The 15,503-nt window shown below is 31.3% G+C and overlaps 1 protein-coding gene across 6 annotated transcripts in view; it reads left to right on the forward strand.

The window, feature by feature from the left end:
* Window positions 1-15,503, forward strand: part of LOC114338951 (uncharacterized) — a 296,642-nt gene that overhangs the window by 212,961 nt on the left and 68,178 nt on the right. For 4 of the 6 annotated variants that reach the window (XM_050650332.1, XM_050650331.1, XM_050650333.1 and 1 more), the window contains exon 6: window positions 12,979-13,237. The exons of 1 other annotated variant lie outside the window; for it this stretch is intronic. In XM_050650332.1, coding sequence (XP_050506289.1) covers window positions 12,979-13,128 — 150 coding nt within the window. In that variant the 3' untranslated portion in view covers window positions 13,129-13,237. Of the gene's footprint in view, window positions 1-2,557; window positions 2,633-12,978; window positions 13,238-15,503 lie in introns of those variants that run through there. One more of the 6 variants, XM_050650334.1, reaches the window with a different exon arrangement.

The raw sequence follows: 15,503 nt of genomic DNA on the forward strand, positions 1-15,503 counted from the left end.
CATGGGCGCAGATCATAAAGTCTTGTTATTTCATAGTAAAATTCGTTGGCTTTCGAAAGGAAAAATACTAAACAGAGTTTTAGAACTTAAAGACGAACTACTCGAATTTTTTAAAACAGAAGATGGCCAAAGTGATTTTTGTGAAAATCTTAAAAACCCTCTTTGGTGTGCTAGTTGGCTTACCTTTCTGATATTTTTAATAAGCTAAATTCTTTGAATTCAACTATGCAAGGACGAAAGGAAACCATAATATCATCAACTGATAAAATAAGTGAGTTCTCCAAAAAACTTACATTCTGGAACTCGGATATAGAAAAAAAAAACGATTTGACTGCGTTTCTCCAGTTTCTCGGAACCTCTATAACTTTAATTAATTTGAAATCTGAAGAACAGACTCTACTAAAGGAGAGCATAAAAGAGCACTTATGTAAGTTGCAAGAAGGGACAACTAAATACTTTCCCTCTGCCTTGAGTGCTAACTGTGAATGGTTGATTGCACTTGACGAGAACAACATAAGCAAGGCAGAATTAACCTGTTCTGAAAAGAAACAACTTATTGAAGTGTATTCTGACACAGTAAAATCAAAATTTAGAGAAGTAGCTCCGGATGTTTTTTGGATTTCAGTTAAGAATGAATACCCAGCATTAGCAAAGAAAGCAGTATCCCTTTTACTGCCGTTTTCGACCTCGTACTTATGTGAATCTGCATTTTCTGCGATGAAAAATATAAGATCTAGCTACCCGTCTCGACTACTTGATATGGACAGTGAGCTGAAAGTGTGTCTGTCTACAATTCGTCCTCGGATAGATATACTTTGCAAAAGTCATCAGGGTCAAATTTCAAACTAATTTTATGTATTCTTTCTGTTTTGTTTTTTGCTTGTTATGTTCTTACGAAATAAAAAATAATATGCTTAATATATTCATCTGTACTCACTAGCAAAAATTTCTACATATATAAGGGTGTCGCGAATCTGTAAGGAGTACGTTAGTGCGTCATTGAGTAAAAAAGGTTGAGAACCGCTGGACCAGAGACAGAGATCTGTGGAGAGATCACTACACTCCCTCCGGGGGGGGGGGTGGGGTCAGGACTGAAGCAATATACAGAGTGATTGATTAGTGTGATAAAGCTCAGAATATCCGCTATCGTAATGGATAGCAATAAAAGTTAATAACAAAAAGTATAGCCAACTTTGAGCTTTGTATTATAAAATTAGTTAGAATGTTACAGGGTGTTCTATAACGTAGTGGCAGACCAAACTTTTGTTTTTTTTTAATGAAACACCTTATATTTTATTTTATATTCGAAATCTTCCTAACTTTCCCATCACAAAAATATAATGGTGTGTTATGTTATGTTATACTGGGTATTTACAAAGTTATAACCAATGTATTATGAAAATCGTAACAAGTTTAACTCCCTGTAGAAACAAAAATAAGCACAGTAGCAATGATTTATTGATGACAAATTTTTTTAGTGATTGTCAAAATTTTTAAAAATGACTTTTATTGCTAATCTTCTTTATATCGAATATATGTTGAGTGAAAACGCAAGTACATTATTTTCGCGGTAATTTTAAATAGAACACCGTATATTTTATGTCACTATCGAAAAAAAAACCATTACTGTACTTTAATTCTTATATAATATTCCCTATGTCTAATATTAGTTTTTGAGATATTATAATTTCTCAGAGCAAATTATTAATTGTCTAAATTTTTCCAAATTGTAAATAAACCATTACTGCAACTGACAGTTTACGATTACTGATAATCAATCTGGTAATCAATGTAATAATGTAGCAAACCAAGAAAGATAAATAATTTATTGGTAATAATTTTTACAAAAAAAAACACAATCACAAAATACAACCTTTTGGTATGTAAATGTAACAACTAAAGGCAGAAATATAATTTTAGTAATAAATTTTACAAAAAAAAACACTAACACAATATACAACATTTCTGAAAAAATTAAAACCTCCCCTGTTTTTGGAAGTATTTTATAAAGTTTATTTATCTACTTTATCTCATAATATATTATGTATAAGTTTTTAGTTTGTGAAAACTGTGATTATAGATAGCAGTGAAGGATTTAAAGTGTGCGTGAAGTAACAATGTATTTTAAATGGGATTTACTTTTTCGCCCTGTTTTTTGGCACATTTTCATATAATCAAATAACCTTAACTTTCGCGTTGTCATGGTGATGACATGTGAGTAATAAATTACAACAAAAGATTTGACAGTTTTGTGGTTTGAAAGAAGTTAGAATTTTTAAAATGTCAAAGTTCTAAAAATTGTAAAATAGAAATGAATTCCAGTGACGAAGAGTTACAGCTTTTTTATTTGTTTATCGTAGATAAAATGTATGAAACTGTGAGTGAAGTACTTTTTGCGAACTTACGCGATGTATAGCACTCGCCCCGCTGTCGCTCGTGCTCTAAGCATCGCGTGAGTTCGCAAAAAACATACGTCACGAACTGTTTCATAAATAACTATTTTAACGTAACCCCAAAAAAATGAGTCCATTTTATTAAATTCTCGTAATTTGTGTAGCCACGCTACTGGTCCATTTCTTTCAATCCATCTGGAAACCCATCGCCAAGTTCACCTTGAATCAGTGCATTATGGTGAACAGGAGAACCGTCATGCAAAAGCCATATTTTTCACGTAAGTATACGAAGTGGAATGTTTTCCAACAATATAGGCAATTGATTCACCGAAAAATCTAGATACATTTCACCTTTAGATTTTCATAAAAAAATATGATCCTACGACATAGTTACCAATAATACCCCCCACACGTTCATAGGTCTGGATCCCGCGTATGAAAAAAAAAGTTGATTAATAGCAAGCTGAAAATTTGCTAATAGCTTAAGGGTGTCTAGTCAGATAAACTTTGATATATGGGAACATTGGAACAGGGGCAGTTTTAATTGTGGAACAGGTTAAAAATTTGGAACGGTCAGACCACGAAAACGGTACATTTATTTTGTACGACAGAACAGACCTAAACTTTCCGAACAGAGATTAAACTCTCATGCAAAAATCAGACTGCTATTTATCACCTGTCGTAATTCCTGTCATTTGACATATTCTACATGTTCCACTCATTAAAACGCCCATTTGGTGATAAATAGCAATCTGATTTTTGCATGAGAGTTTAATCTCTGTTCGGAGAGTTTAAGTCTGTTCTGTCGGACAAAATAAATGTTCCGTTATCGTGGTCTGACCGTTTCAAATTTTTAACCTGTGCCACAATTAAAACTGCCCCTGTTCCAGTGTTTCCATATATCAAAATTTGTCCGACTAGACACCCTTAAGCTATTAGCAAATTTTCAGCTTGCTATTCATCAACTTTTTTTTCATACGAGGGATCCAGTCAGCGACCGTCTAGATTGACTGTGTGTCACTATGTGGTAAAGAAAGGTAAGGGTGCATTCTGTTTTTTTGCAAGAATTCTTTGCACAAAGTAGTAATTTACTTCTTTTTCTTTGGAAATATTTCGTATACTTGTATGTGGATTTTCAGTAACCGCCAGCAACACATTTATTTCGTTTTCCTCTCTTAAGGTACGTATCCATACGTTGGTGCTCCGTGCTCCGTGTAGCTGCTCAAATCTATACGGCATGCGCATGCGCTCCCCTACATATAAACCGCAAACCGGTTGAATCGAAGAGGGTGAACTAAGAGCGGCGAGCACCCCAGGTTAATAGATTATTGCATAGGTTGTCTCGTAACTTTAGACTAATCAAATGTTCGCTTTTTAAAGGCGGGAATACGTCACCCGTACGACAATTTTAAAATTATCATAAGTTTCAATGCTAATAAATGGTTCAAAAACTTAAGTTTTGCAATATATTTTGGAATTTTCTTGGGTATAAGTGTATTAAGTGGTTCTTATATTGGTAATTATATCCATTTTTTCCCTTAAAAATCAATAGTCTGCTGACAAAAAACTAGAATTGATTTACCACTTATTATGTGTGTTTTAAATGGACAAAACAGTTTAATTCGCACAAAACCCACAAAAAAAATAAAAAAAGTTTAAAAGCAAAAATACTAATATGTAGGTTAATTACTTATATATGTTTTTCGTGGAATGTGCAGCATTTTTATTATTTTTAGTGGTATGCGACAACAAAAGAACGAATAATACAAATAATTATTTATTATTAGATTAAAATTCAAAAAGCAAAACATAATACAGTAGAGCGTCGATTATCCGAACTAATTGGGGGACAGGGGTGTTTGAAAAATCGATTTTTTTGGATAATCGAACTGTATTGATATAGCAGTACTATTTTTCCATAGGCAAATGAAAGCCTTATTTACATACATCTTTACATACATCCATGTATATCTTTAGTGACAAATAGGATAGAAATTAAACAAAAAATTTGCAACAAAATGAAGATTTTTTTAAGCATTAAAAATCTTGAATTTTCTTTTGCCGAAGCAATTCTACCCGTTTACGAGCGGCTGGGTAACGTGTTTTTTAATCATGTGCCTAACAAAGTACCTATTTCAGAATTGATTAAAAAATATAAAATTTGATTTTCGGTGTCAGTTTGGCAGCATAAACTATATGTAACAAAGCTAAAGCTCCCTGGGATTTAGGGAAAAGGAATAGGTTTTCCCCGGGATCTCTTTGAGTAAACCGCTTATATACAGCATCATCTAAATCTGTGTTTAAGGCAAGTTGTATCATATTACGATTTGTGGATCCCTCAGAAGAATTAAGCCGGAACATAAAGTTACATGTATCTTTTGTTTTTTATCCGTCTTACCCGGAGCACACTAGTTCGCTCCCATGGTCAAAAAACCCTCTTAATTACATACTAGTTCGCTCCGAAAACCATAACCTAGTTCGCTCCCGTGGTTAAGCGGATTAAGTATTTATCTATTCTATTCTAGGAAAATTAATATCAGGAAAATTGGTACTGTGACTTTTGTATATTATGTTAGGAATTATATAAAATATTGGTGGTTACCTATTTATATAAATACAGTGATAAGCGCGCTAATAACCGGCAAAATAACGCAAACGAGGGCGAAAAATTATACGTTTCAAATAAGTCCAGAAATGGATAAGTTGACTACTTCTATGTAACTTTTGTACTATGTAGTTTTTTTAAAGAAGTCAATAATTGTTTCACTTCTTGTTTGATTTGAATAACATCAAAAATGTTTATTTTTAGACAACAAAAAATAACACGTTTTCAGACGGTTTTTTTCAAATAACTGAAACAATAAGTATTTTATCGAAAAAAAAAATTCTTAGCGAAAATATAGCCTATACTAAAATGAAAAACAGTATATTCATGAAGTGTAGGTACAAACCCAGCAAAAGAAGAGTTGCAGGTAGCTTATGAAAAATATGTTCCTATGGAAAATGTGTTCCAAAAATACATTTTGGCTGAGAATATTTTTTTCGATAAAATATTTACTTTCTGGTTATTTGCGAAATATCGTCCAAAAATGTGTTTTTTTGTTGAACAATAATAAAATAAACATTTTCACTCGCAGATAACTCGAAAAATATTGACTTTAAAAAACTCTATAGAACACAACAGTTGCTTATAATTAGTCAATTTATCTATTTCCGGCCATATTTTAAATGTATGTTTTTTCACACCCGAGACTTTCAGCCCCCAAGTAAAAGCAACCAACCGCATAAGTCCAACTTCGCGGTGGTAAGTAGAACGTAAATTCAAATGTTCATGCAATTCAGTGGTGACACTAAATATTACACGGTACCTATAGCCGGATTTCACGTTCCTTTACTGGGCTAATAATAATTATTTTATTTACACTAAATTTTTTTCTATACAGTGATGAGCGCGCTAATAACCGGCAAAATAATGCAAAAGATGGAAAACATATTAAATTGTGAGATAAAAAGAAGCGAAACCAATAGAATTGGGAAATTTAGCGAATAAAACCTATAAATTTACATTCGATTCACTGTTTCCCACCTTTAGACGTATTAGATGAGGATGTCAACTAAAACTGTCACTGTCACAGCGGTAGTTGTCAAACTCGTCTGATACGTCTAAAGGTGGGAAATAATAAATGTAATGTAAATTTATAGGTTCTATCGCTAAATTTCTCATCTCCACTAGTTTTATTTCAATTTATCTCACAACTTAATATTTCCATATTTTGCGTTATTTTGCCGGTTATTAGCGCGCTCATTACTATATTTTGAAAAATGTTAATGATTGAATTAGAAATTAGATTAGAAATTTTGAGTTGTTTTTAAAAATTATTACTGAAATAATTTTTGTGCTTATTCTAAAATATAGATGGGTGGTTCGCCAAAATAGGCGGCATATTGTGTAACTCGCTTTTTTCTTAAATCCTTTACATACTGTGTTTCAAATTGTGTTGCCAAAGTTAAGTTATACAATAGATGAATGTACGCCACTTAACATTAATTAAAAAAAGTATTTTTACAAGCATTCCATGCAATTTTAATGTCAAAATATCAACTCCGAGGCTGTAACCCACCTTGGTATTTGATCTGTTTTATAGTATTACACACTGAAAAGTTACAAAAGTGCAGATTATTTTATCAATAATTAATTAAAAACCCAATGTAATTTAAAACTGTCAAATTAATAATTTTCATTTTTAAAATTAAACCATAAAAATCTACTACTAAAAACTGTAACCAACTTTGTACATCAACACCGAGGCCTCATGAAAATATATGAAAATTTAGGCCAAACTGCACTATACTGTATGGCAGGCAGCTTGACAAGAGAGGAACGCTTCAGTCTAACCCAAATTGTGGAAGAAAGTGGACGAACATAATATCGTTAAGCGATAGAAAATTTTTCAAGGTGTCTTAAGCTAAGCGTATGTTTTTATACAGTCAACACCGAAGCCTTCGTAAAAGCTTAATTTTGCTAATTTTTTAATATGTTTTTCTTCTAAGTATGCGCTATAAAGTTTTTTTGACACACGATGAATAAAGCAGAATTATTTTTAATATTTTGTAGAAAGTAGAATTAAAAATGTACGAAATCATCAACACCGAAGCAATCAACTCCGAAGCCCAGTCCTTCCTCGGAGTTGACGAACGTGCCTCGAAGTTGTTTAAAGTGTGTGAATGGTCATTCTTAAACTAAAAAAATACAATTTAAATTTAGTCGGATATAGGAAAAGGGTTACTGGGTAAGCTGTCAAGATGTTTCGGTCAGTTTGGTAATTATCTTCTTTTTATAGAAAATGGCTCGTATACACTGGAGTACGACGGAAAAATGAAGGCGAAAGCCCCCAAAATCGTTAAATAAAGATTTTATGAAAGAAAGTAATTTTTTATCCAGCTATGCTTATTTCTGTAAGAATATACCATTTTGGGTAGTCTTCTCTAATGTTGATAAAAGAGACATCTGCTGTCTATGTAGGCACATTATGTGAAAACATGGAGCTCATGTGTGGAAGCGGATAACAAATAATTATGTTGAAATGGAGAAAATGGAGAAGAGACAGAAGAATGTGTAGAAAGGAAATGCCAACATTGTGTTCAAGAGCAGATTAGATTTTTGAAGTTTAACGGAAAAGACACAGCTACATATTGGAAAATTTTGTCAACACGAAGGCCGGTCTAAATCAACTCCGACGCAATTGATATTTTACCTATTTTTCATGTTTTTCTGTAGTAATTTATATCAAAATGGAAGTGTTTTGTATAGTTTTATTACATACCAGTTTTTATTTAATTGTTACGATCATAAATTTCAATTAACAGAGAATTACGTCAACACCGTTGACACTTAGTCAACTCTGAAGTCACATTTCGGTTTTTCGGAAAATATTTAAAAATGATCTCTGCTGGTATCATGGGCAAGTTGAATAGCTCATTTTATAAAAAATATTTAAAAATGAACTAATTCTAAACCATGTTTTAAATTAAATTTCTCTACCTCGAAATTGCCGTCTATTTTGGCGAATCACCCAGATATAATAAGAAAGCAATACAAGTGTAAAAACTAACATAATAGGTATGAGATATCCTCTACCATTACAAAATTAAACAAATATAAATTAAAACGAGGCATTTATTTTGCTAGAAATCTAAGTGAAATACATTTGACAAAATCAAATCTACTAATTTTGTTTTGCTTTAATTCCTCTATTTTGTGATTAACAAATTTTTGGCGCTCTAGAAGTACTTTTCGGTACACTTTTTTTGGTTTCACCGAACTTCGTATTTTTACATAAGTGTCAATTTGAATATCTTATAAGTTATATCTTATCGTTATAAGTTTAATATATTTTTAAGTAAGAAGTGGTGTTATATAGTAGCATTGTTTAAGAAGACTCATTCTTTTAAACAATGATAGTATTGTCGTATTAGAAAAATACAAAGTGTGAGAAGTATTTATTAAAACTTTTATTAATAAAATGTATCAAAGTACCTGCTTTATGAAGGCAACACTATCTATTTAAGCTGACCCTGGTTATTCATTATTATTCATTGTGTACCCAGTAAAGACATTATTCAACTATCTTTTCTAAGAAATATATGGCCGGAGCGAACTTACCTATGCCCCTTTTCTGTAGGGTATTAAAATCTGACCGCCGCGCGCCGCCCGGAGCGAACTAATATACGCCCGTCTTACCAGCCTACCAACTTTGTATTCATTGGATAAATTGGCTGCAGATTCACCTCCCTCTAACCGTTTGTTAATCTCGTGTTTATTTTTCATAGAAAGGACAATACGCGTACGCTTAGGCATTTTCAATCGAGTTTTAACACAAGTCGGGAGTTCGGATAAGCGGTCGTTCGGTTGATCGACGTTCGGATAATCGACGCTCTACTGTATTAACATATTCAGACACGAGGAAGTGTTTGCTACATATTTTCTTATGTTTAGAGGCCCATTCATCTTTACGGCAACATTTTATTACCTACCCATTGTTTGATAATGTTAAGGTATTTGAGAAATGTAAGAAAACCATTATTTTATTTCCATCTGGTTCAGGAATTTTGGAGTTGCTTTTTGCTTTTACATATAGCTATGCTACAAATGTTACCGCCACTCATCTAAAAAGCATTTCATTATTATACAAAACTACATATTATAATTATTGTTAAACTAACCTTTATATCACGGCTACGAAAACACACTTCACATGTCATTATACTGCCTTTGTATAGGACCTAAATTAGTATTTATAGTAATATTGTCCTTATATACTTAAAAACTCAACAAATATTAAACAAATCAACGATATTACCTATAAGAAAATTCCACAAAAATATACGGAAATACAACCACAAACAACTGTCAAATTAGACTTTGTCGTACGAGTGACGTAGATATTCCCCTCCCCCTCGCTTCCGCCAACATAGTTACGAGACAACCTACCCCCTATCTATGAACCTTGGTGAGCACCAACGTATCCACTCTGTGAAGCTGGATACGTACCTTACTTGCCTTTTGACTCACCATCTATTCGATATAAAGAAAATTAGCAAAATGACATCAATAAACCATTGCTGTTGTGCTTATTTTTATTTAAACAGGTAGTTGAACTCGTTACGATTTTCATAAAAAATTGGTTATAATTTTATAATACCCTGTATAATATAACAAACCTTTACATTCTTGTGATAGGGAAGTTAAAATATTTCAAATATAAAATAAAATACCATTCAACCATCAGATATCAAATTTTATCTATATTATACGAAGTACCTATGTCAAAATATATGAATATTGCTCAAGAGTAAAGTAGCTTTACGTTTCTCAATGTCGGAAATTCTTATTACGAAGGGTTGTTTGGAATTAAAAACTACTATTAAATAGTAATTATATACTTCTAATTATTTTCGTTTATTTATTTCACATAGGATAATATTTTTATTAATTTTACGAAAAAAGTTATTCTTTATAAAAAGCTCTGTATATTCTAAGACCTAAGACACAACTATCAGCTATCAAACTGTATTAATGTTATATGAGGTATCTCAAAAAATATGAACTTTGTTCAAGAGTAAAGTACCTTTATTTTTCAAAATATTGAAAATTGATATTATGAAAAGTTGTTTAGAATTAAAAACTATGTTTCAATATGCAACTATATCCTTCTAATTTAAATATTGTGAACTATAAAGGTACTTTACAGCGAAATTAATATTTTTTGACAGACCTCGTGTAAAATTGATAAAAATTGATATGTGATGGTTGCATCTTAGAATATACAAAGCTCTTTATCAAGAATAACTTTTTTTCGTAAAGGTAATAATAAAAGAGTAATCATAAGTATGTGTATGTGTAATCAATAAAAACGATTTTGAGTAGCCATAATTAAAAAAATGCAAAATTTGCAATTCTGTAATTGCATATTTGATAATAGTTTTTAATTCCGAAGAACTTTTCATAATAAGAATTTTCGATATTGAGAAAAATAAAAGTACTTTACTTCTGAACGAAATTCAATATTTTTGACATACCTCGTATAATGTTAATACAATTTGATATTTGATGGTTGAATCTTAGATTTTAGACCATGCAGAACTTTTTATGAAGAATCACTTTTTTCGTAAAATTAATAATAAAAAAGTTTCTCATAATATATTATTTTTCCGACTGTAGAAACGCTGTACATACAGGGTGTAACAAGTAGGCAGGTCATAAATTAAATCACAGATTCTGCGACCAAGAATAGTTCGATTGAACCTAACTTACCTTAGTTCAAATGATTAAATAAAACAACTTACAGCCCTTTGAAGTTAAACTATTAGAGATTTTTTATTGAAAATGAACATCATATGGCATTCTTATGGTAGGAACATCTTAAAAAAATAACAGTGACATTTGTGAGCACCATACAAATTTTATGGAGGTTTTGTTCCCTTAAACCCTTTAAATGTTTGTGTACGTTCCAAATAAATTATTATTGTGGTACCACTAATTAAACGCAATATTAAAGAAAAATTAAAGCAGTTAAAAAAATTGGTTTTGATTTACTAACTACAACCAATTGTAATTAGCCCCTCTATAAGCAATGCTAAATTAGAGTCTAAATTAGTAATTCTCACGCTAAAAAAACGTAAAATTGCAAATTCTAAATAGACATTGTGAAAATATATGTAGGTTCGAAATTATAGTGGAACCTCGATAAGTCGGATTAATCGGGATCGAAGCCGATCCGGGTTATCGAAAATCCGGTTTAACCGGAGAATATGGTAACAATTATTAATAAAACACATATAAATAATAAACAAATACACATTATAGTTGCAAAAACATTAGGTCTGGATCCCGCGTATGAAAAAAATGTTGATTAATAGCAAGTTGAAAATTTGTTAATAGCTTAAGGGTGTCTAGTCCGACAAACCTTGATATATGGGAACACTGGAACAGGGGAAGTTTTAATTGTGGAACAGGTAAAAAATTTTGAACGGTCAGACCACGAAAACGTCACATGTGTTTTGTCCGACAGAACTTCCAATTGATTTGTTACCCTTTCATTAAACTCTTAGGCAAAAATCAGACTGCTATTTATTACCTGTCACAATTCCTGTCATTTGACATATTATACGTGTTCCACTCATTATAATTCCCATTTGGTGATAAATAGCAGCCTGATTTTTGCATGAGAGTTTAATGAAATGGTAACAAAGCAAATGGAAGTTCTGTCGGACAAAATACATGTGACCTTCTCGTGGTCTGACCGTTCCAAACTTTTAACTTGTTCCACAATTAAAACTTCCCCTGTTCCAGTATTCCTATATATCAAAGTTTTTTCGACTAAACACCCTTAAGGGCACCCAAAGTCCGAAAATTTAACTTTTTAACTTTTTTGGGTTATGATTAAAAATTATTCTCTGAAATCTTCTCTTTCCAACGATATATAACACATTATAGTATAAGATATCCATGGTTACAAAACTATTTGTTTTCTGAACGTCTGCACTCAACTTACCGTGTACCGGTAGCTTTATAGCCTATTAGAGTGTTTTATGTTTTTGCGATTTCCCGAATACTAGGTTTCTAACTTTTGATGTCAGATATCTTTGTTTCCTGAGATGATAAAAGGTCCAAATTTTTACAGTAATTGTAGATAGATAATATCTAGTCCCGCATATTGGGTTTTTTTGTAAGAGTATTTTAAAAAATTTTAAAACAAATGTTTCTTTAACTCTAACTTTACAAAAATCTACGCGGGACTAAACAATACATGTAGTTTCAAAATAAAACAAAAATTAGGTCTCTAAGTGCTTTGGTTACAGATCTATATGACATAATGTTAACATTGTCATTAAATGGGACTTTGGGTGCCCTTAAGGTATTAACAAATTTTCAGCTTGTTATTAATTAACTTTTTTTTCATACGCGGGATCCAGACCTATACCCTATTCCACGAACATACGCCTGTTTTGGATTACTTCGACAACGAATATTTTACTGTGCAAAATAAAAAGAACGAAAGTAAATTGCAAATTACATTGTTGTTTATTGGAATAATTATTAGCGCCATTTACTTTCGTAGTTCTTATGTTGCACATTAAAATATTCGTTGTCGAAGTAATCCAAAACATTCGTATGTTCGTGGAATGGCCCATACATGAAATGCATAATATGCACAGTTCATCTAAATTACGTACAGTTGTATACATATACAGTTTATTTCTTGGTAAAAAAACCCAGTCAAAGTGAAAGAATGTGTTTTGTCTCATGAAAATCGGTCCGGGTTATCGGAGGCCGACTTATCGGGGTTACACTGTATTGTGAAACTTAAAATCCATATACTATTTAAACTTTAAAAACTCGTAAGTAGCATCTCGGAAACTAGCAATATTGTAATATAAGGTTTGTTGGTAGAATCATTATATTTATTTTGAGGTCTAGAATCTATAACTCAGAGATTAAACATTTTTAATGAATCACCCTGTATAATAATATTATATTATTTACATTTTTTTTATTTCTTTTAACAAAAAACATAATGTTTAGATTCGTGTAACTGGACAACCACGCTTCCAATATGTTTCACCAACAACTTTGAGACCTCAACAAGTTTACAGATCTCCAGAAGAAATTAACATTTCTCTCCAACAAAGACGGCCGTCACCGCAGCCATCTACCCAATATGAAGAATATTAGTAATTAAGTTTAGATAACTATATTTAATTTTATGTATAAACCCTAGATCCATATTGCAATAATGAATAATAGAAATAATACGGACCAGCAATAAATTCGATTTTTCCCATTTAATTATTTTATTAAAAAAAAAATTTAAGTACTTTTTTTTATGGAAATTATCGTGTCTCGACAGCTATACCCATTGACACGGGTACAAAAACGTATGGAGTATTTATTATTCCTTGAGATAAATACAGTAGATTTGGTAAAAATACAGTTGTTACAATCTTTGTTTTTTTTTAAAGAAAAACAATATTTTTATATACGATGGTATAATCTGCAATCTTTTAGAAAGTCTATTAGAGCACTGTACACATTTGGCGAACTAAGTATCTGCTTGAGGTTACCGTTTATGTTATGCGCTAGTTTATACGAACTGCAAAGGCACGTATACATATGCGCTCCGCTCGGTGTGCGAGCCGCTCGTGCGCAGCATGTTCGTCAGATTAGTACGTGTTTTCAAGTGGCGCACGGCTCACCACGATCTAACTTCTGTCGGTTTTTCAACAAAAGCTTTGATGGTTCGCAATATTAGTGCAGTCACTGAATATGAGCTATTACCTCCGATTTCGTTCAACCTCCATCGATTTGCATGAAAATTAGTGAGTGGTTAGAGGATATCTCAAGGAACAAAGGTGATATGGTGCCAACTTGCGCTATTACCCTGGGGGTGAGTGCCACCCCTTCTGAGGGTGAAAATTATTTTATTAAAAATAATCCCATAATTCAATAGAGGGACAAATTCTAAGCAAAATTTCTGATATAAAGTTAAAAAAATAAATTAAAACTTTTTGGGTTATCAAAGATCAAAGATTTTAATTTTTCGTGAGAAAAATGCATGTTTTTAACCGATTTTTCATAAATAACTCAAAAACTGTAAGTTTTTACAAAAAAGTTATTATTACCAATATTGAAAATTGACTAATAAAAAACTAAATCAACCCCTTAGCAGAAAAACTTTTTAATGTTAACTGAAAATGAGTTTGGGTAATTGAATGTATATTTTTTTCGGCGAGTACCCAAATCTAAGTATTCAATCTTAAATAACGGGAAAATGACGCATTTTATAACATAAACTTATTACACATTTGTTAAAGTACTTAGAAATATTTATCAAATGAGTCCTCGAACAAGTTAATAGCATTAAAATTTATGCTCCAACAATTTTTTAAAATTTATCTTTTAAAATTTTTTCCGAAAAATATTATTGTTTTTTTTAATCACTCCGTTAATTTTTAGGATATCAGATTCACCTAAAAACCATTTGAAAGTTAATTCCAATGGCTATTAAACAACGTTGAATGTAATCTTTAATCCCCTTAATTAAAAAAAAAATAAAAGGTTAAATGGCCCCAGTTACATGGTTCTCGCAGCAAAATTTAAGCTTTAAACGTTTCTATCTCGGTTATTTTTTACCTTACAGAAATAAAAAATGGTAAAATATTTGATAAAGAAAAAACTAAAATTTGGCTATCATTTCTTGCGAATATTGAGTATTTTTGGAGATATTATCAAAAGAAAATGAAAATTACGATAATTTTAAAAATTCTGAGTTTTTTAAATTATATTTTTTTTTTCAAAAATTTGCATTCTATATCGGTCAAAATTATTGAAATCATTACTAATGCTAATATAAAGAAATCATTTTAAGGATTACTATAAATTTTCATCATAAAGGGTTCTCTTATTTTCATCATAACTTGCTTAATTTTAATGCTGTGATCTTCTTCTGCAGCTCATTTGATAGGTAATTCAAAGTGCTTTGACAAGTTGTAAGTTGGTATATTTCATAAAATGCATCGTTTTCCCGTTATTTAAGCTTGACTACTTAGATTTAAGTACTCGTCGAAAAAAAATTACATTCAATTACCCGTAACTCACTTTGAATTAACATTAGTTTATTTCTAAGTGAGGGGTGTATTCAATTTATTATTATCTTCAATTTTGGTAATAATTACTTTTTTGTAAAAGCTTATAGTGCTTGAGTTATAGGTAAAAAGCAGCTTTAAAAGATGTATTTTTTTTACGAAAAAATAAAATCTTTGATCGTCAATAACTCAAAAAACATAGATTTATATTAATAACTTTATATAACAAATTTTGTTTAGAATTTGTCCCTATATCGATTTATGGTATTATTTTTGTTAAAATAATTTTTACCACCGAGAAGGGGTGGCTTCCACCGCCAAGGTAAAAGCGCAAGTTTGCGTCATGTCACCTTTCTTGCTTGAGGTATCCTCTAACTACTCACCAATTTTCATGAAAATATATGGAGGTTCAACGAAATCGGAGGTGAAAACCTTAAGTGACTCCACTATATAGACCGATCACAT

The sequence above is a fragment of the Diabrotica virgifera genome, chromosome 5 (assembly GCF_917563875.1).
Source record: "Diabrotica virgifera virgifera chromosome 5, PGI_DIABVI_V3a".
Classification (NCBI taxonomy): domain Eukaryota; kingdom Metazoa; phylum Arthropoda; class Insecta; order Coleoptera; family Chrysomelidae; genus Diabrotica; species Diabrotica virgifera.